Raw genomic sequence first — 22,894 nt, 5'->3', positions numbered from 1 at the left:
TCACATAACAAAATGAAAAAAAGTAATGCATGTAAAAAACAAAACCATAAAAACCAAATTCCATAGATATATCAGTAAGATGAGCAGAAAGGAAGGAGTTATTCTAATACTCATTGGGAAATAAAATGGACAATGTCAAGAAAATAGAAGTGCCTTTTTCTTTCATTTTTTCACAAAAAGGTCAGCTGGAATCAGACAGTAACTACAATACCAGCAGAAAGGGAGCAATAACAAAAGCAAAAATAGTGAACTACAAGACACAGAATTCATAGAGAAGTTAATCTGTTTAAATTGCAATGATTGGTTAAATTCACTCCAACAGGTCCTACACAACCCAGAGTAACCTTAACTGTTACCTCTGAGAAATCATGAAAAATACATGAGAATCCAGACATTTGAAATAAAATAAAACAATGCCCACATGCCTACTTTTTAAGAGGAAAAAAATTGAAAGGATAGTCTAAAGAAACAAAGTTAAGCTGACTGGTCAAAATTACCCAGAAAAAAACCAACACTTTGACAAAATATTTTCTAAGTGACACTCTAAAACATAGAAGGATATGATTAATTTTTTGCAAAATAAATATTTTAGTCATTTATATAGAACCAAGTATAATTTTTGACTTGGACAGAAAAAAAAATAGTCTCCCCATGAAAGCAAAGCTGTAAACACATCTTATACCTTGACCTCCCAAAGGCATGAGAATACCATTGGAAACACTGTGAAATATGCCAGAAAAAAATACGGGCTGCCTGAAGTTAATATAGAATGGGTACAAATAACAGCTGGAAAACTACAGTTAGATACTAGCTTGCTGTGAAAAAAATAGTGAAGATAACATTTTGTATTGGGTCCCTCCTTTGTCTGGTTCCAACAGATAATTTTAAACATTTGGATGAAGGAATAAAATTATGCATATGAAGATCAGAAGTGCTATCAGGCTGCAGTGGCCAGGAAGCCTACAAAGAAGAAGCCAGAATTCCACTGACAAACTGGAATAGTCATAGAATTACAGAACGGCTTGGGTTGGAAAGGACATTAAAGATCATCTAGTTCCAACTCCCATGCCATGGGCAGGGACTCCTTCCACTAGACCAGGTTGCTCAAAGCCCCATCCAACCTGGCCTGGAGAAATGGTCTAGCCAAATAAAAGAAAAAGGTCAACATTCAATAGGTCGACATTTGAAGTTGTGCAGAAACAGGTTTGTCTTCTTGTGAAAATCCCATGTCTCAGATGCCAGAAATGTCTCAGCATGCCAAGTAAAGCCAAGCTTAAGCATGGACTCTCAAAGATAATAAAAACACTCAGCAAAAGAGAAATAATAAAGGACTCAAATAATGAGCATCAAAACCCTGGACTTCAGTAAGGCCTTTGGCACAATCTCCCTGGCCCTATCATCCCCTCTGAGAAGGTGTTGAAGTACAGCCTGTACGTGCAGACAGTGAGATGGACTGAAAACTACCTGAATGGCTGGGTCCAGAAGGTGGTGATCAGTAGCACAAAGTCTAATCGGAGGCTAGTGTACTCAGGGGTCAATACTGGGTCCAGTCCTGTTCAACATCTTGATTAATGACCTGTATGATGGGGTAGAGGGCACCCTCAGCACATTTGTTCATGGCACCAAGCTGGGAGGAGTGGCTGATATGCCAGAGGGTCATGCTACCATCCAGAGGGACCTTAACAGGCTGGAGAGGTGGGCTGGCAGGAGCCTCATATGGTTCAATAGAGGGAACTGCAAAATCCTGCAGTGAAGCCTCCATCCTTGGAGATATTCAAAAGTCATCTTTTGGACAGTCCTGGACAATTTGCTCTAGGTGACTCTGCGTGAGCAGGTCAGCTCAGGTGACCTCAAGGCCCCTCCAACCTCAGCCATTCTGTGATTCTGTAATTGAGGCCTCCTCCTGAAAACCATAATCTCTGTTCCTTTGTTTTCTTTTGCAGCCTCAAAAAAGTCAATACAGTCATACAGAGAATTGCAATTTTATTAAAATTCATCAGTAACTAAACTTCAAAGAGAAAGAATTTCAATTAAGAAACATTTTATCTTGTGCTTGTTCCTGGGTCAATACGCACAACACACGTCCCCCCACCCTCCCTTTAATTGCAGAAATCGCAGTAAAATGGATACAAAAGACTGTCATTCAGCAATGCTTTCAATCTTCTTTTTTTTTTTAAAAACAGTGATTTGAAAATGTAAAGCACTGCATAAGTGCTAATTATTACTATGAGATACACACATGCCAACAGAAGTAATCAGTCTTACAAAGCATTTTCCCCTAACAGGGCATTGCTTCCCACTAGAAAAATCCTGTGTCAGAAAACGAAACTGATCTTTCATTGGCACCTGTGCCTGGTTGAAACTGGTACACCATATGTGGTACACCAGAGTGGGCATTGTGCCACTCTAACAGATGGACAAAACTGTAAGCATGCCAAAGAAATAGAGTATCTTGCTTATTTTTTTTAAGCTAGAAAAATATAGTGTTTCTACTCAAAACCAAAAAGTGTTGCTCAGATTGTCCCTCTTTAGGAGTACATTAAGTCTAAAAGTGAGGGGTTTCAATAAAATACCTATGTAAACCATAAACAAGCCACAAGGACTCCTCCATTTAGACTGCTAGACTTAAGTATAAGCATTGCTAGAGCAAGGATGCTCTAGATCCTAAATTTACGAGCAACACATTGATAATGCACCTCAACTCTGTCTTCCTAAATGCTAATCCTATTTCAAGAGACCTTATTTTCCAGTGGCCTAAATGCACCAGTCAATGAAAACAAGCTCTTTAGAAGTGAAGGATATGAAGAAAATGCTACATTTAGGGTACCAAGCTTAGTCTTATTGTAAAGTCAAACTAACAATATCCCAAACAATTATTACCAATTCAGACACTTAGGCATTCAGCATCTCCTTCTTCAAAGGTAATTGAGCAATTTAGGGCTCAGCCAGCTTGTAGCAGTTCAAGAAGTCACTATCTTCAGGTGAAACATAGTAATTGATTCTGTGAAAGCACCTACTCCGTTGAAAGTTGAAGCAAACCAAGTTATGTTGAACTCCTGCAGGAAGTTTTAATTTTTAGCTGAAAAGGATCATAAACACTCATATATTCCACTAATGTGCTTTGTCCGTGGGGATGGTGCCTTTCAACTAAACTACTACAAATACTCATCTAGCCAAGCTCTAAGATTTCCCTTCTCATGAATTGCTAAGCAAAAGGGAAAGAATTACCTAGTCTTACAAGATCACATAAGAATCCACTGTTAGAATTAAATTAAGTTTGAAATCTCCTTGTGTACATTCTATTTCAGCTCATCTCAGTGTTTCACTTAATAATGAAATAAAAAGAGCAAATGCCATTCTTAAACATATCCAACCATCTCAAACTCATTACATGCAGGCTACACTAAACGAAGCATCTATGCTCTCAATTACACGATCTTGGAGAAGCAAAAGTTAACATTAATTCTGAAAAGAAAACAGTTATTGTTTTTCCTCAGCCCACTAAAATTATAAAATTGTTAGGTTTTCCACTTACAACTATTCCCTCCCAATGTGTTCAAATATGAACAGTAGGGCACATACTTGAAAAATCAGGGCCTATATGTTTAACAATAGTAAATATCTCTTAACCAATTGCAAAATAGCTAACAAATTCCCCACATCTTAACAATGACCTCTTTCACACAGGAGACCTAAATATTTTCAATCTGTAAGAAAACCTCCATAATACAAACCACCAATATTCACAGAACTCATCACTACAGTCTACTTTGCATGCTTTATTAAATTAGCAACGAACAAGTGGATGATTAATGGGCAACTACACAGAACAGAACAAAACAGAAACGCACAACCAGAACAAAGTCATTTTTAGACGTCATAATGCATAAGCAAAGAGTTGATCCCCTTTTTAATATCCAGGCCAATATTATTCACATGGACCAAATCATAAACTCCTCATTTTACTTAGAGATCGCCAATGCAGATGGCAAATACATGCAACTGGATCACTGTCAAAACTGAAGACAAAGGAAGGCAAAATGAATACTACAGCAGTTTTAAATTGCCTTATGAATTCCCAGAGAAGCTGCATTAAAATTCAACAAAGTTAATAACCCACAATTCCCTTCAGAACATACCTAAACAGTTGTCAGCTCTTGCTGTCTCCAAAGCCTATGCAGTGGATTTGTCCCCACAGTTGTGTTTAAAATAGCAGGACAGAATGAGAACAACAGATTAGTTCTTTGCAATTATAAATGTTATCCTATCAAAGATGGTAACTTCAAAAACTGTATATTGGGAAAAAGTCACAGAATTGTAGAACTTCAATAAGACATAATTATAGCCCACATAGTGTTAAATGCCTATACTTAAAAAAAAAAATGCTACAGATTCCGGGTAAAAGAAACTGTCTATCTAAAAATCCACCAAACCCACAAATAAATCAGGCAAACAAGCTGGAGTATATCTTGAGCTCTACAAAAAACCATTATTTTCCTTTGGAAGTCTTCCAGCCTGACACTGATATTTTTCTGACTGTTTTCACTATTATATATACTTTCTCTATAGTACTCCCAAATCCTCCTCAGATATTTTATATGTTTTTACTTCCCCACAAAAAAAATTAAAAATCCTTACATTCATTTTCTCAGGTGAAAACAAGCACTAACCAGTCTTTCACACATTACTTTTGACTCCTTTTCTTTAAAGAATGACAATTTATCAACTACATTTGTGCTAGTGAAAGAAACAGATTTCTTGAACTCAGCCATCCACCACTTTCACATTGCCTTGCTGCAAGAATAGTCAGATTCTTTATTAAAGACTTAGATCATCTATCTGTCTGATAGTAGCATTGGGATGCTGCTGGTAACATACCAGTATATGGCCACTGAGGACCCAACCATATCAGTAGCATCAGCTCAGGCTTTTCAGTGTTTTATTTACTCTGATGCTCACTTACAGTTCATCAATAAAAACAAATTGGCATCAAAACACGTTTTGGTAACTGTATTCAAAAGACAATACAAATGCAGTCCACAAATCCTGAAGGTCTTAAGAGTTGTACCCTCTTTTAAGTGCTCCAAAAGAGTCACGCTACTATGCATCTATTAAACAATTAGGAATAAAAAAAAAATCAACCTTTGATAGTTCTTCTCCTACTTGTTGTAAAAATTTGGTGAGCTAAGCACTACATATATATATGTGAAAGTCAGATTCAAGAACAAGGACACATACAGTTGACCTACAGTTTAAGGTCATACTTGCCTTTAATATATAAAAAACCTAGCAGAACAAAAGGAAATAGGATGTCAGAACAAACTGGTACAATCTACTTTTGTGTAGGATCATCATAAAGCAGCTCTATTTGATTAGAAACATAAGCTTGATGCAATGGAATGCACAGAGAGGTTTTTGGTTGTTTTCTCCCCCTCTTTCTCGCTAACAAAGACTATTCCACAAAGATAAATTACCATTTTGGTCTGACCTAGAAAGTGAAGCAATACCAACTTTTAACTAGCACTAGAACTACAAATAGGCATGGGTAGTATCAAAGACATTCTGGTAGGAAAACATTCTGAGAGCAGAAAAGGTATTTTTTTCTTTGCAGCTTAGGACATACTGGCTAAGTCTGTTCTTTATATGTGCATATTTTTAAAATGCATGTTCTTTACCTATATTCAGAGTGAGACCAACTTACATTTGGGATGAAGAGTTTTTGCTGTCATTGACTCCCTCAATTTATGCAAAATCAAACTCAGCTAAACTCAGATAAGAAGTTCTTTACTCTTTATTTATTCTATTATTTAAGAATGGCTAAAAGAACTGTTCATGAAAGGAAATTCACACCACCAAAATGGAGGCATCCAAGGGTAAAATTTTCTACTTACTTTACAAAACTACTGAAGAGTCATACTCTACTACAGTCACTTCCCCATATTTGATTACCTTTTCTTGAAGCCTTTCATACAAAGAATCACAGAAGGAGCTCAGGTTGGAAGGAGCCTTCAAAGATCATCTAGTCCAATCTTTTGTGGGAAAGGGAGCCTAGATGAGACCACCCTGTCCAAATGCATCTTGAAAACCTCCAGTGATGGGATCTCTGCTACACCTCTGGAGAAGTTGTTGCAGTGACTGATTGTTCCTGCTGTAAAAAATGTCTTTCTTATATCAAGGTGAAACCTTTTCCAGTGCAAATGTACCCATTGCCCCTTGTCTTCTCCATCTGAAGAGCGAGCCTCCATTCTCTTTGCAGATGCCCTTTCTAATACGGGCACTTCCCCCCTTTCCTATAAAAGCACTAACGTTCACACAGTTGCTGGCTGGACCAACCTCCACTCCCAAAGGAAAAAAAAATTATTGCCAGGGCAGAAAGTAAAACTAGTAGCAGTTATTGGTGGGTTTCAGCTAGAGAAGACATGAGTACAGTGGTGAACAGGACTGCTCTTTTGGGCAAGCTGGAGGAATGGACCTCATGAAAATCAAACAGCACCATACAACAGTCAAGGCTGTGGGATTGTCTAGGCAGCAACTCTGCAGAAATGTGTATGAAGTTCCTGGTTGATAAGCTGAAGATGAGTCAGTAGTGTGCCTTTGCAGCAATGAAGGTTAAAGAAGGAGATACTCAAGTATGTAACATGGATAGAAATTCTTGCGTACAAAGTCTAAATTGCCTTAAGAAGTTGCTGAGGGAAAGGCAGGCAGTGAAGGTGACAGTAGACACCGAAAACTGATTTGAAAGACAATGCTGGCAGACTGTAGCTTTACTTGGCAAATTTGCTTAAGAGACATAGCTCCTTCCCTATTATGATGTAATGTCCAACAAAAAACAGTAAGTGCTGCTTAGTATCTTGTCTTCACAACAGTTTCCTTCTTCTATATCAATGACATGAATTTCAGTCCAGGATTACTATTAAAATGACACTGACTTCTAAAAGCTATCAAACTGGCCTTCACAAGTTGTACAAGCACTTTGAGTAACCTTAACCAGAGCACACATTGCATTCTTAATAATTTCTGAGATATCCTCCATAACAATATAATTAGAGTCCAACATAATAGTCTCCAATGGTCATCCTAAGAATTTGGCTCTTGAGTTTTCAAGCAAAGATTATTACCTCTGCCTTACAGGCGTACCCATACCAATACACTGGAAAGCACACAGCCATTATTTTCATCTGTCTAATTTACTCTTCCACTAATAGAAGCAACACCATAAGTACAATCATATCCAGGAAAATAGGTGAGAAAAGAAAAAACCAACAAGCAAGAAGCCAAGGCCAATTTTTATCAAGAAATTATTAGTTCAGTTGAAAGAAATGAAACCTACTCAAAGGGAAGAAAAATATATCAGAAGTGAACAGGAATCACCGAAAGTATCATTTGAAGTGGCAAAGATTAAGTTAAACTTATTATATCAGCAGTAGAAATATGCAAAATAGTTCCAAACAATCTAAACTGAATTAACAGGAGCTATTCACAGCATCTTACAGCTCACTGTGCACTAACTTACTTCCCTCAGCCCACACTAAGGTCTCTATGATGCCACAACTATGTTGTTAAGCTATATCACAAAGTCAGCTCAGATACTTCTGAAATACACTGACAACTCTGGTTAATCATTACAGGCCCTGCCTATTGAGCCAATATACAAGTTCTTCAAAACACAGCTCCTTATGGGTTCACCAAATGATTCCTATATTTCCTGTGGTGGAGCACATTCGGATACCAGACTGCATGTGCTGCATAGTTTTTCATAGTCATGAATTCATGCATGTACACCAAGATAATTTCTCCACAACTGTATTTGAACTGCCAACCTGCATTCAGATCAAATAGTATAAGAGATCTAAAAGCTGACTTGAAAAAACATCTAAAAAGGAATCGTTCATGTTAAATACAGCTGTCTTACAAAAACTCTATGAGTAATACTGTATTCAGCACTATAAGCCAGTACTCTCATATTGCAGAAACTTAGAAGGTTTATTCATACAAATAATTTTTTATAATTCATTAAAATACAAGTAAGGTTGCTAAAGTTTGTTCCCATTTAAGACATCGCAACATAACAACATAAACATAGTAAAATATTTAAGAATATACATATGTGGGCTTAATTTCTTTCTAAAATACTTATTAAAATACTTTATTATACTTCTAAACAATAAAACATTTAGCAAATAAGTCTATTATAAAATAGACTTTTCTTAAAATGAACTCGTAGTGTTTAACAGAGACTAGGGACAGCAACCTTTCCAGCACTTCTAACAATAAATACCTGCTAAAGCAGGGGTTTTTAAAATATATATTATGAGAGTATAAACATTAATCAATTTAAACAAAACAATCTGACATTTTTAGTTTTGCTATTCTTCTCTGAAATGTACAAATGCTGAAAATGTACACAACAGAAAATTAAAGGGGCAAACAGAATGCTTACTTTCTCTAAAGGCTTTACAGTAGCCAAGGAATGACAACAAAAAGAACAGGGCACACAGTAGGTCTGCTCTGCCAACAATCCCAGCAACCTTAAAAAAAAGAAGAAAGAAATTTCAAATTATCAGATTTTTATTCTTAGAAAATCTGAGATAAAGGTATACTCACAAATACAAATTGAAATACATAAAAGAAGACCACTTAATCACTGCTTGTTTTTTTTTTTAACTTGGTTGATTGGATTAGTGATACCCAGTTTTTTAAGATGCATCCTAATTTTCATTGGGTATTTCTTAGTATCAACTACATAAATGATTTGGCTTTAGTTTATGAAAAACTGCTGTTTTAAGAAATGAAGAAGGACTTCACTGAATAAAATTTAGACTCTATACAATTCTATCTGTCTTTTGGATCAGACTGCATTTCAGTAGAACTCTTAGCAAACATGGAAATATAAAATGGTTTGGGTTGGAAGTGACCTTAAAGACCATCTAGTTCCAACTCACCTGCCATGGGAAGGGACACTTCTTACTAGACCAGGTTGCACAGAGCTCCATCCAGCCTGGCCTTGAGCACCTTCAGGGTTGGGACATCCACAGCTTCTCTGGGCAACCTGTTCCAGTGCCTCACCACCCTGACAGTAAAGAATTTCTTCTTAATATCTAATCTAAACCTACTCTCTTTCAGTTTCAAGCCATTACACAGCTTTGAAGCCAAACATCCTGAACCTCAACAAAATTGGCAGCTCTGCTGAAACATAAATCAAGACTGTTAACTTTCAGAAGACAAGTCAGCTTTCGAATTACAGTCTGAATACTTAGAATGGACAAATAGCTTCCAGCCTGCAGATCCAGGGGAAAAGAAAAAATTCCACCTCCAGCAGCTTTTTATGTTATATTAATTGTTTGCATTAGAGCTACCTCCAAATGCATCTTGTAACAGAAGCTGTACTAATGCAAAAGAAAATGACAAGCGCCTTCTGGGACCTTTGTACTCCGGATCTGTGCCAACGTATTTAAATCAAGAGCAATCTCAGGGCTATCAGCAAGCCCCTAAAATGTGTTTATAATAACTTGCTGAGACACAGCAAGTCATATTTTTGCATCTTCAGTTTTCAATTACCCAAGTGTCAGGAAACACCAAAAATTTTTTGTAGAAATCATAACATGGGGCTGGCAGGGGACTGTATAAGCCCCGATGCTGGAACCTCACTAGAGCATACACAGCAATGGTTGTGGAAACACCCCTTACTTTTCAGTCTAGCTCTACTTCCTGAAGTGCTGGGTGCCATGTTTTTAGATGTACAAAGAGGCCTTTCTGAAGCAGAGCAGGACAGCAACAGGGTTTTCTTAAAATTCACTTTTTGAGATTATGTTTCAGAGACAAAAGCAGTAACTTCAGTTCTTGTATAGTACACCAGTTGTGCCACTTTGTGTGTGATACAGAAACAGGAAAGTAAAGAGATCAACTGTGTCTTCATTTTGTTTAAAGGCACCTGCTAATCCTGTTTTAGGAAAAGGGCATTTTTGTGTCAGTCTAACGATGGGGCAACTATTTCTAAATAACATTAGAGAGAGAAAGTGAAGTGTAGAGGCATGAGAGTATGACTGATTCCACTGAAGAGAGACTCTCCCACTTTACCCTCAGCTTCACTTGAGCACCATAAAAGAAGAAACTGTTGGACTCCTAAATTCAGTTCAGGAAAACTTCTTGATTTATCTAAAGCCACGCACCTAACTTCTCTGCTTCTTCTTCTATCATAAAGAGGAATTACAAGAATTAACTCAATAGCTGTGGAGTGATTTGAAAGGTGAAAATAATGAAGTGTCACTCTTTTTCAGGAGCCACTCTCTCTAATGAGATAAAAGTAAAGGTGAACTGACAGTTTTGAAAATAAATGTCCGCTTGTTACAACAAAGAGATTAAGGGGCTAATAACACACACGGCCTCGAATGACTCCAGCAGTACAATGTTTGCAAGATCAGGCACAGAGACGCTGGTAACAAGGCAAATTTTAAATTACTATCAGATATATTATTATGCCCATGATTCATTTAGTATTTAATTACTGAAGTGTTACAAAGAATAAGCCTTTTTTAGACCAGAGAACTACAGCATAAGACTGTTTACATGCAGGTAGAAAAACGATAGTGTTTTCCTTACATAGGTACTGAAAGCATTACACGTTTCAAGATCTGTTTTACATGACAGTTTGTTTTGCTGTATATACCAAAACCCAAAGCAGCAAACAGACAGATTCTTCACAATTTTATGTCAAAATATGTAATCTCATTTCAAAACCAGGATGTCGTGATACTTAAAACTCACAGATTTAAAATCATGAGGAATGCTTTTTAAGACATGCTGCCAGACACACACTCATGCTAGAACTGTAGCAGTATAATAATGACTGCTTCAGTGCAGCAAGATTTATTATTCACCATGTAAATGATCAGAGGCTTTTCTTCATCCTGGATCTTAGAAGAGACATGATATATGAGCATGCTACTTTTTTTCCTCCTCCTCTTCGAATGTTTGCCCAAAGCATATGAAAGACTTCAAACTTCAAATATGCAAGTAGACTGCATTATTTATTTGAGAAGACAAAGGGCTCATTAATATTTGCATGCTGATTTAGATGTATTTTTAGAGTCAAACGGAATTAAGAATAAAACTATGGATATTGATAAAGGAGTCAATAGTAGGTCTATTACAAAGTTAAGACTCAAGTGACATTTCTCTTTACACATCAGAACATCAGAAGCACTGAAGGCTTGTTTTACTTTACTCTGACATCTAAAACTGGTTTTGGAGAACAAATACAAGGGGTCCTTCTGACACTAGCACAATGCACTCTCACAAAGAAGTTACTGTGCAGGCAAGCAACCACCAGAGAATGACTGGCAGGATGTTTTAGCCACACTGCCAAAAATGGTGCCAAATTACTAATACACAACTGTGCACCATTTCTAGGTTTCCAATACATGCAAGGTCTCCAGTTAGCTGAGAGGAATAGCTTTCAATAACCTTTTCCCCATCAATCATGTGCAAAGTAAGTGCAAGACGCCAAAATGATGGTGTGTTGTGAATAAATGAAAAATCAATGCCACATATGCAGAATAAGGTGCAATAAGGATTCAGTGTTCATTGCTAGGACAAAATCAAAATTAAAGCTAGTACTTTTGCTGTTGCTCAGACTGTTCAAACTCTAACAAAAAAAATATCCCACATTGGGTTAATTTTATATTTCATTTATTCATTAATACAAGATCAAGAAATCAGTGACCACACCCAGCAAGCCCACTGGCATAAGGCTGTAAGATTTTCTTAGTACAAAAGAGCTTTTTAAGAACACCATCTTCTTTTCACTATAATTTCCACAAAATGACTTGAGCTTTGGCCAGGTACTTTGATTGGCTGCTATACATGTACCATGTTTCTATTCTGCATCTTTACAGCTTCAACTTCTAGCCACTGTTATGCTTTTGCCTGCAGTATTAAAGGGCCCACTACTATCAAATTTGTGTTCCCCATGTACATAATTACAGACCGTGATTAAAAAAAAAAACCCTTACATCTTCTCCTTCATATTAAAAATATAAACCCATGTTGTTTGATCTCTCATGACACAGGATGATTTCCAGTCCTTTAATCATTAATCATTTTCATGGCTCTTCTGAGCCCTCTCCATTTTTCCCATTGTGTTGACCTTGCAGCATGGACGCAAAACTGGATGCAATATTCCAATAGTCACATATAAAGTTCATATAATGCCTCTGCTCCACCTTTCTATCTCCTTGATTTTTTTATCAAAGCAAATGGAAATCAAAAGTAATTAGGGAAATCCAGCAGTTAGGGAAACTCTGTAGTTTAGTGCTACACTTCTTTAGGTATTGTACTTAAATGATTTATCTTCTTTAATAAGGCCTATCCCAGTGGAATTGCAAGCCTTTGGACGTACTAATCATAATATTTGATTGTTCTATTATGGCATTTGCCAAGAGAAGTGTTAAGAATATATAAAAGCAATGTGTAGAGTATAAGGCTATGACAGAATTAATTAGTCAGGATGGTCAAGAACTGTAAAGATAAAAATCATTGCAGATAATTATTCGATACTTACACATTCAGTGTGCACTGGATGTACAGCGAAGAGCAAGGCAGCTAGAAGAGAGGACTTTGGAGCCAGGTTTAGCCGTCTTCCTTTATTACTGAATTGCAGTCCACCCAGTAATATTGAGAACACATCAATCATCAACACTGAGATAGTACAATGCAGTATTATATTGATGACATGGAAACCAACCGGGTAGAAGCCTCCAGCAAGAAGGTAATTAATTCTACATAGATATGAAAATATTAAGGTTAGGAATTCCAACAATGTTTAGAAATATGCAAATAGAAAAGCTAAACAACCCTATAGCAAGACCATATGCACACAGAAAAAAAGCTGACAGGTCTCAGGACACGTGGTTTACCATTTCACCACCAAAATCAGCTAGAAACAATGTCCCAATCTTAACCTCCAGGTATTCCTATGGAATATCATATTTAGCGCAGTATCTATCCTCTCTAGTTAATGCTATTATGTTAATTATACTTGAAGTTACTTAGAACTGGCTTTTGGTTGACAACATAAGTTCAGAGTTGCAATGCAGGAGTGTCTTGTGGATAAACAACACAGCTTACTGGGGGGATACCCCTGGGCTTAAGAGCAGCCATGTCCAAAACCAACTTGATGAAATTATTTTAATTAAATCCAAACAGTGAGGAAACTGAAAGCACAGAGACTGTGATTTCCACTGACATTCTAATTGAAAAGGTCCTAGTATTTGGACTGACAATGTGGAAATTACCTGGGTACAGTCAGTATCCATCCAGAAAGCAGTCAGTTAGCACATCTTAGTAACTAATTTATGAGACTGGTTAGAAAGACATTTCATACAAGCATTAGAATCAGAAGGAAGTGTAAGTGAAAATTCAGTCTAAAACTCTATTCAAGATAGGAACTCTGCAGTAAAATGGGGAGTGAGAAGAAAAGGGGGAAACATCTCATTATCCAAATACTTTTATCAGTATGTGAAATATACAGAAACTCAGTTTGAATAGGGAATTTTATATAGTTCATTTGGTCAATCTGCATCTGGCATGAGTGAAATCTATTAAAAAACCCTAGCCTATTATAAAATGATACATATAAAAGTTGGAGCGTAGGGAAATTAAGGAAACCAATTTTTCACTTGTGAAAATAGCATTTTATGGACCACCTCCACAGGCTCATCTACATTTTCAGATATGGTAATGGTTGTATCCCAGTTTGCTCTTTAAACTAACCAGGATGTTACTGGAGATGGAATATACCACAGAGACCTTGAAAAAAAGGAAAACATGTAATGTGTAATGCACTGAAAGCTTTAATAGGTTTAGGACTCTGACACATTCTATTCAGTTGCATATTTTTTGTGATGAAAATGTGAAGAAAGTCCATCAGACAGCAAAACCCACAGTGCTAGATATTTAAAACACTGACACTGCATCAAGAATCAAAGTTTTTGCTTGAATATGAGGACTAAGACTGGGACTACTTCTTCTGCACTTACTTAGTGCCTAGCTTATAATGGACACAACTGCAGAACGAGCTCCAGGTCCCCATCAACAACATTGAGTCACATGGGGAAAATAAGAAGATTAAGACTGAGTCTTCAAAGATTCTCTGCATTACTGTGACAAACTTCTACTGCTTGCTCAAATCTTTGTGCAAAAAACATGAGCTAAGCATCTACAGAAGTAATCCTCTTAAACCGTTAGTTATTTGAGAACACCAGCAAGACATATTTACAGGCAGACATCTCCCTGGCTATGATTCTCAGACACAAACACTCACTTAAGTTAGAATATCCGGGGAAAGAGGTGGGAAGACTATTCAGTGACATGGTGACAAAAGGCCACAGTACATTGATGCTATTTATAAAATAAACCATTTGACAGGTAGCAGGAAAGTAGACAACAGAAACTACAATAGCAGTATAAGTGGCAGCATGGCTAAGGGAACATACATAGCCTAGTTCTTTGATGATGTGACCTACATACTAAACCATAGTGCCCTAGTACGAGCTATATAAGAGCATAAGATGAAATCTCTGGAAAGTACATAGAAATATAGAATGTCAAAATAATGTATACTTTGGGAAGGGACCAAATGGAAAATTAAAACTCAATTTGAGATTAAGGTAGTGAACAGGAAAATCATATTTAAGGAAGGTATCCAACTACCCTCCAGATACTTTGTTTCTCTCCTTTTCTGTTGCCTCCTCCCTAAAATCAATTGAGCTAATATATGTTAAAAAAAATATTCAGACCTGAAGCAAAAAGACAAGTCTCACCTGAAAGTTAGGACAGTTAGTGGTCGATATGACTTATGACTGGTATTGCTGCTGAGTTTGCTACCCCAAAAGTCATGATACCACAGGTCACCAAGTGGGGTTTCTGCCCTGAGGTCCTGAAAAGAAACATCATAAATTAGCAGATTCTTAACATTTCTCCTTCGTTCAAAGCAGCTAAAATACCAACAAGTTCTAATAATACAAAGTCATACTAACATGGACATAGCAGGAGTTTTGTTGGCTCACTACTGACATTTGACAAGGTACCCAAGTTTGCAATGAAGGTCACATCTGAATGCCTGACATCATAAAGGCCCTGATCTTGGATTCTGTAAGCAGGCATAACTACATGAAATTTAGAGCTATGCATATTCACATTGGTTTATAATCTGGTCAATAGTTGAGATATGAAACACATAAACCTTATAATTTTGTAAAAAGCCTTTGATTTTGGGTCTAGGTTATCTTGCGAAGCAGGTCAACTACAAACTGCTGCAAACAGCTACTGTTTTACCAGTATCAGTAGCACAACTACTAATGAAAGCATGAAAGCAAGGAGACTAAAGATAGAAAACAACAATTAGCTCTTTTTGAAGCCTTACTTCACACAGGACACTATTCAAATAGCTTTTTTCAATTATTTCTTAATACAAGAAATCAGGAATCAACATCTCTATACGCTGCTCTAAAAGATTAAAAGCAAAAGACAGAAAAGTAATGAATTATTTTATTTTGGGGTGCAAGTGGGGACATTAAAAAAACACTACAAAAGAAAAGTCTACTCTTTCCTTTTACCTCCAAGCCATGCTGATAATGAAAAGACTCAAAAAATGTAGCATGTTGAATGGAAAGCATTCCATTTGGAGAGGAAACATAAGGATCTTGGTAGTACCTGCTTCAGTTTTCTATGAGGACAAGCTTGGACACTCAAACTAACATAATACTTGCCCCTTTTCTCTTCTTCCCTGGCACAATTAACTATCAATTTATGCTATACCAAATGTGCAGCTTAAAAACACTTGAGAGAGAACCTAGGAACAAAATTGTACTAGCTAGTATTACACCTGCAATCAGCAAGTTACTCTAACCCCACCTTCTGCCCAAATTACAGCCAAATTTCTAGACCCTAATGACTGGCTGCTGCTAAACTGAACCTAAAATAACTTATTTGTTGTTGCTTCTCTCAACATATTCTTTCATCCATCCAAAAACAGAATTAAAAAAATCCAACAAGATTTCTATCACTTGATCAAATTTAGCTAGTATTATATAACTGATTAAAAAAGAAGTACGAAGGGGAAGTAAGCTAAAATTCCTAGCACACTGTCAAATGAACTGAAGCATTCTCTAACAGTTTACTAATCAATACTCAGAAAAGAGAGCAAGGATAAAACTGCAGTCTGAAAAATCCTATACTGCAGCTGTCATTTAAGGCACTCTCAGGGAGATTCTTAAGAAATCAACACTCACAGGGGAATCCTACTTGGGTTTAAGAATTATCAAGGTGAAAAGTTTCTTCACTTTCTCACAGATGTTTCCACTGCCAAGTAATAGCTAAAAATTTCTTCTCCCAGAACTTCTCTAAGGCAATTTTAGCCTTAGGCACCTAAATTCCCATTCCATTCCTCATTGGTATGCACGAACCCTAAAGGTCATAATTTGACTCTCAGAGCAGGACTGCACTCAACCAGCAGCTCACTAAATCAATACAGCCTGCTTTTCCAGGGGCAAGTTGGGAAAGGAGGTACACCAACTTCTATTGAAATCTTTGTACTCTGCAGGGGACAATCGTCAGAGGGTGGTGTGGCCCTAAGACTGTTTTTCCAACCAGCAGCACTGCTCCTCATGTATATTTGCCAAAGAAATGGACTATGAAAGAGAGAGTTTTCTTTTTCACTGTTAAAAGTTTAAAAGTATGTCTTTATGTCACAGATGGTCTTCAATAACTTGAGATGGGAAATATATTTGAGATGTACAAGGCTTGATTTCCCTTTCCGCTATAATCAGTCATCTTTTGTCTTCCATCGAAAGAATGCAGGAAAAGCTGAATGCATGGAATTACTTAGTGATTAGATTACACTTACACAGGACCTAAAAATCTTCAACTGCACATCTTGCTCTTATATCCAAGTTCTGTGAGGAAGTTCCTTACATTAATTTTCCTACTCAGTGGATTTACCCTAAAACAGGAACAATTTGCTCTAATAGACACAAATGTTTAAAAGCTACATATGATTTCCTCTTTAAGAACCTAAAGTAGATATCAAAGAATCTCTAAATATTTGATTGGCAGCAGCTTACAGACAGCAGAGTTCAAGACTTGAAGAAAAGTCAGTTTTTCTATATAGAGGCTTATGAAAATGACATATTGTGTCTGAAGCTCTGCCTAATCCAACTGTTTGTCTTGCCAAGCTAGTAAATAAATAAAGACAAAAGTCACTGTCATGTACCAGTTAAAATGCTGCTTAAAGTGACAAGAAAGCATATGGAAAACAGCCTTCAACTCCAATAAAATCTAGTAACAGAATGTTCCATGATACAATAGCCATGGGGTCAACTAACGGTGTATCTTTCACTGAAAAACAAAACAAAAAAATTTAAAGATTAGGGTGATGCAGGTAGTAAATACTGTGTGGTAGCCAAGAAAATACCAGTGAGTAATGCTCAGTAAATCTACAAAATTACTTCAACTGCTGTCTCTCCTATTGAATAGGAATAAAATATGCTATGCTTCGCTTAATAAACTGTGCCATTGCTAGATGCTCTCCCTCCCCATTAAACTGGTAAACTCATTGTCTCTGCATTTTTCTTGTGGATTTTGTATTTCCATATATTTATATGACCCCGTGTTAAAATGATATTGTCAAGGAACCCTTATTTAATATCTAATTTAATTTAATACAGAGGATTTTGAAATGAAAAATAGAATCAGCCTCGTAGTTTTTCAGACATACAGACTAAGTATAAATTAATTTATTTAAGCAGTTGGTTGAATTTCTCAGCATTGCCAACAGCTAGAATCCTAGTGTTGTTGTGTTGCATGGATAAACTGAAACATTTTGAAAGTAAAGACTGAAAGAAATGGAAAGAGATTACAAGTGTGGAAATTGCACATTAACAAAACAACCTGTCTTGTTTCAACATCAGTCTTTTGTTCATTCTTTCAGGAAATATTATAAACAGGTCCCAAATAAAACTTTGCAGAATGAAACATTGCCTGGAGCTGTACAACACAATACTTCTTTAAAAAAAACCAAACAACAATGTTACAGGTTCTTAATTTGTCTACAGCATTCTCTTGAAAGCTTTGCGATTTATTTCCAAGCTGGCAGATGCATTATCCCCCCATACATTTACAACTGAAGGTATGATGACTTACACGTGCATAATAGAAATTTGTCTAAGGAAACAGTAATTCTGCAGGATTCTAAAAGACACATTATGATAAGTTGCCTCCAAATCTTGTGCAAGGCAAAAAAAAAAAAAAGTTAATTGTGTTCTTCTAGTGGTATGAGCCTCCAGATTATCCTCCTCGTAACCCCATGGTTTCAGGAAAACAGAACCAGCAGATAAATGTGATTATTTTTACCCTGTGCTTCTCTTTCCAAACATTTAATGAGTACCTTCCAGAACAGCATAAAAGCTGTAACACCAAGACCCATCCATGGGCATAGGCTCACTCAGCCCTACATGTGATCCTATGAAGTGTCTCAACAACTGAAGACACTCAATTCCTCAAAGTCAAAAGAATCTCAGCTAGAGGTTTATTTGAGTCACATGTTAATGTCTAAGCATTTCAAGGACTGTTCATTGCATGTATGATCAGTTTTAAAACAGAGCACAAGAATACTCTGCTTCTATTTAAAAAAAAATACTGTTGTCACAGGAACTTTTACTGGGGAAGAAGCATAGGAAAAGGAAGCTTTGCTTCCTATAACATTTTTGTGGTATAAACCACAGTTGGAGGCTCCCTACACCCTACAATAGCTTAGTGATGCATAATGTGTCTTGCAAACAGAGTAAGTTTGTTTCACTTGGCTTATTCATTTGTGACCCTGAGGAGATACTGAAAAAAATCTCCTATTAACATCAATGGGTGTCAGAAAAGTCTACTGCACACTCTCACTGACTTAGAAATGAGCATAAAATTAGACCTATAGACAGTCTTGATGTACAGGTACCCTGTGAATAAGCATTAATAAACATCACATACAAAGTTGCTGCAAGCCTAGGTAATGCTTTATTAGATGATAAGCAGGCAAAGTCCATTTGGAATTGCAAAAAGAGCTCCCTTCCCCTTGACCAGATATCAGCACTCATTAAGCAGAGCATCTTACTTGCAAAAGAATGAAAGGGGATGCATTCTGAGGTGGGGGGGGGGGAAAGAAGCTGTTTAATTTGTTTCTATATTAGAACCCAAGTCATGTTATCGAAATAGCTTTAGGAGTAAGATTTCACTAAGCATATTTAGGTTTCTAGGTTTTTGGTAGAGCACTGCTGCACTTCTTGTCTTTCAGCCTTAAATAAGGCTTACTTTAAAAAACACCCAATAAAACAAAATGGAAAAATTAAGTCAAAAAAAAGGAAGCTCTTTACTAGGCTGAAACTTTGTGTCTACTTAGATCAACTGTTGCATTATTTTTTTTCCTATGACCATTTATGCCAAAGGTTGTGAGGGAAAAAAGAGAGACAAACCTTATTATTGATGATGGCTTCAGAATCATCGAAGACAAAATCTCCATCATAGCTGTTAGCAAAGCAGAGGAAGGAAATTAAAGCCACAACCATTTTAGCCCAGTATGATGGAAGGAGGAACCATGATATGTCATGGTCCAGATTAGGTTCTGTTTGTGCCATTCTGTAAAATGCTTGTTCCAAGCTGAGAGCTTCAGCATTATGTTGGTTGAAAATCTGAAATACATACATACAAAGCATGGTTATAGTCACATTTCAATAAAAAAGAATTTAAAAATGGAGAGTTGGGTTGGGAGATGAGAAAGCTTTATGAAGTTCCATACAACCTTACATTTTTCTCTCAGTGCATTTCATAATTACTGGAACATATCTAAACATAATTTTGTACTTCAAACAGGGAAGTAAAGGCAGAGTTTCTCATGGTTGGAGGAGAGAGAAATTCTTAGATTGTAAGTTAAAGCTTTGCTCTAAAACCTAGAGCAAATCACTGGTTTTTCTGTTTCTTACTGTTCAAGTAATACAAACAGAGGTATCATGGAGACTGTGGAGCATTTATAAAGTTCTGTAGAGAATGATAAGCATTATAATTTCCTTCCGCGCGTGAAAAGCAAACCATTAGTTGCCAAAAGAGCTCAACTCTCTTCTGTTAATCAAATTAAAGGACATAGTCTCACACATTTCCCCATGCAAGGAATTCATACAAGCATCACAGATAGACATATGGAGATAGGAGTTAATGGAATAGGCCCTAAATCTCAACAATTTAAACAATGAGACAAGAAGACCCATAGAATTAAAACTGGACTAGTGTTCACTAGATCACTCTGCACACCTTAAGTACAGGCTAAATTCCACAGCTGTATTCATGGGCTCATGAGGTTGTTGAGGTAGATGAAAAAGACCCTACAATCTTAATGCACTGAGCAATCCATCAGTGCGGAGGTACTAAGGCTGGAGTTGTACACCCATGAGCCACCTTTACTTGGAAGGATCTCTTTCAGTGCTCCAAAGCCAGCCTTCCGCCTGGACTGCTATTCTGCCTCTGCTTCTCTGGTGCTCCAACTCTACTGGGACTGCTCTTATTATCAAGTGCTGGTATAAATGGCAAGGGGAGAAGGTTACGAATGGAAAACTGCAGTGAAAACAGGGCAGAATATGACATTTTTATTTGTAAGCCCAAAGAATGATAAGCACGTATACTAGCCTATCTGCAGTTTCTTCTTATTTATTTGCTTTTTAAGTCAAGTGTTGCACTCCTGAAAACATTGCATTTAATATCTTTATACAATCTAGGAAAAAAGCTCCAGTGCACTCCTGAAAATATTGCATTTAATGACTTTATACGATCTTGGAAAAAAGCTCCAGTCATTTGGCTTCTGGAACCGGCTCGATCATTAGAGCTGCTATGGCAATTACTGTGTAGCTTTCTCTTTTTGCAACACTAAATTCCAGTCTCCGCGTATTCCCAATTCATGCACACACACATGCACAGGGACAGGCGGTACTCCCTGTCACATCAGTGCACCTCCTCGCTTCGGCGACCATATAGCGGTGCTCCCAAATTCAGATAAAGTTAGTAACCTGGAGCTGTGCAACCTGAGAGGCTGGAAATCCCTGGCTGAGCAAAGCAGAAGCTTTAAGAGCAAAACCTTTTCTCAAAGTAGTTCACCCTTGCGCTCTTAGTTTGACGGAAACAAAGACGGAAAGCGTGGCTGTTAACTGAGGGAAGTGCACCGCATTGCTACCAACAGCACGGATACAGCATCAGTGCCCACCACGCAATTAAAATATCTAATCTACTCAAAATTAATTTCGCCCTTAAAGTTTCTCCAATTACGCTTGCTCCATTTATTCGGCGCACAGCTGCTGCCGGCCCTCTTCCCCGCGGTCCAGGAGGCCGGGCCGTGGCGGGGTCCCTTCTCAGGGCAACGCGGTGACCGCACGGGCACCGACGAGGGGCAGAGGGACCGCCACCTCCCTGCGACCGGCGCACACGCCACTGCCCGGCGGCGGCGGCGGCAGGGAGACAGGGAGGGAGGGAAGGCACCTCCCCGCCGCCCTCTCCAGAGAAAGGTGAGCCCGAGCTGACCCGGAGAGCAGCGGCCCCGCGCCGCAGGCACCCCCGGCAGGGCGGGCACGGGGCGTCCCGCCGAGAGCGCGGGCGCCGCCGGAGGGCTCGCACCGAGGGTCGCCCTGGCCCCGCAAACTTGGGGGCGTCCCAGGCGCCCGGCGGGCGGTCCCGGGTAAGGAGCCGGCCCGGGAAGGCAGCGGCGGGCGCGGGGCGAGGCTGCGCCGGGAGTTCGACGGAGGCTCTGCCCCGCTCGCCGCTCCCCTATTGTCCTGGCGGCGGCGGCTCCGCCGTGGAGGGGGGGGGGGGGCCTGTCCCGGCTAGCCCTCAGCACCCCCCGGGCCGGTTCCGCCAGCGAGCGGGGCACGGGCGAGACCCCCCCTTCCCCTGCGCGGCGTTACCTGCGAGGACACGGATCCCGCCCGGCATCTCCCACCCGGGAGCGAAACTCTCGCGCCCGGCGAGCCCCGAGCGGAGCGGCCCGCGGGGGAGGGGCCGCGGCGGCCTCGCCTCCGGGAAACATCCCCGCCGCCCATTGGCTGCGGCCGCGGTGACGCGCGGCGGGCGGGGGCGGGGCGGGGCCGGGGCATGGGTGGTGGCGGCCGCGGGGCCCGTGCGGGGCGTTCCTCCGCCCTCTCAAACTCCGCGCCCCGCACAAAGGCGGGGGCCAGGCCGCTCCTAGCGCCGCCTGCGCCGCGTTTCCGGGGCGCGCCGGCCCCTCTGCAGACAGGTCACTGTCCGCGCACCTGGCTGGCGGAGGGGTGGCCCGGGTGAACCGGGGTGTGCGGGGCTGCCCAGCGCGGGGGTGGGGGTTCGGAACCGCGTGTTTCCATGCCCCGAGTCCCCCACTCCTCCGTCGAAGGCGAGGTTCCTGCGGCGGCGGGCGTGCGTGAAGCGAGAATCCCCCCGGAAAGCAGCTACAGATCCAGTGGAGCCGAGCGGAGCGGGGCGGGGGGTTTGGTATCGTGTCAGGGTCTCGCTGCCCAGAGGGGATACTTGGGTGGGCTGGGCGCGTAGCAGAGGGTTCCAGCCTTTCTGTAAGAGGCCATTGTGCTGCAGCCGGGGTTGTTGTAGGTGCTCCCCGCAGGACAGGTACTATAAGGAGGCAACAAAAGGGCTGTATCAGGTGTACAAAATTTTAATCACTGCGATTTCCTTGTAAAAGAAAGTGTGATTAAACACTGAACTGGTAATACCAAATGTTCGGCAGAAGCTTCCCTGAAAAAAACCCGTTAAAAATCTTTATATGCTGAAACTGGATGAGAAATCCTGGCTGTATGCTAGGCAGTGACATACAGTTTGTAGTGGGAAT

At 39.3% G+C, this 22,894-nt stretch overlaps 1 protein-coding gene across 5 annotated transcripts in view; it reads right to left on the bottom strand.

The window, feature by feature from the left end:
- TMTC4 (transmembrane and tetratricopeptide repeat containing 4) overlaps positions 1-22,091 on the bottom strand; it is a 59,066-nt gene extending 36,975 nt beyond the window's left edge. For all 5 annotated transcript variants that reach the window (XM_027644632.1, XM_027644599.1, XM_027644609.1 and 2 more), the window contains exons 1-5: positions 21,984-22,091; positions 19,515-19,730; positions 14,820-14,935; positions 12,560-12,776; positions 8,441-8,528 (exon numbers count right to left, since the gene is read on the bottom strand). In XM_027644632.1, the coding sequence (XP_027500433.1) occupies positions 8,441-8,528; positions 12,560-12,776; positions 14,820-14,935; positions 19,515-19,676 (583 nt within the window). In that variant the 5' untranslated portion in view covers positions 19,677-19,730; positions 21,984-22,091. The remainder of the gene's footprint in view (positions 1-8,440; positions 8,529-12,559; positions 12,777-14,819; positions 14,936-19,514; positions 19,731-21,983) is intronic.
- Between the last annotated feature and the right edge of the window lie 803 nt (positions 22,092-22,894).

This window comes from Corapipo altera, unplaced genomic scaffold, assembly GCF_003945725.1.
Source record: "Corapipo altera isolate COAL_440 unplaced genomic scaffold, ASM394572v1 0, whole genome shotgun sequence".
NCBI classification, from domain to species: Eukaryota; Metazoa; Chordata; class Aves; order Passeriformes; family Pipridae; genus Corapipo; species Corapipo altera.
The sequence above is the reverse complement of the archived record's forward strand: the minus strand, read 5'-3'. Positions and strand labels throughout refer to the sequence as shown.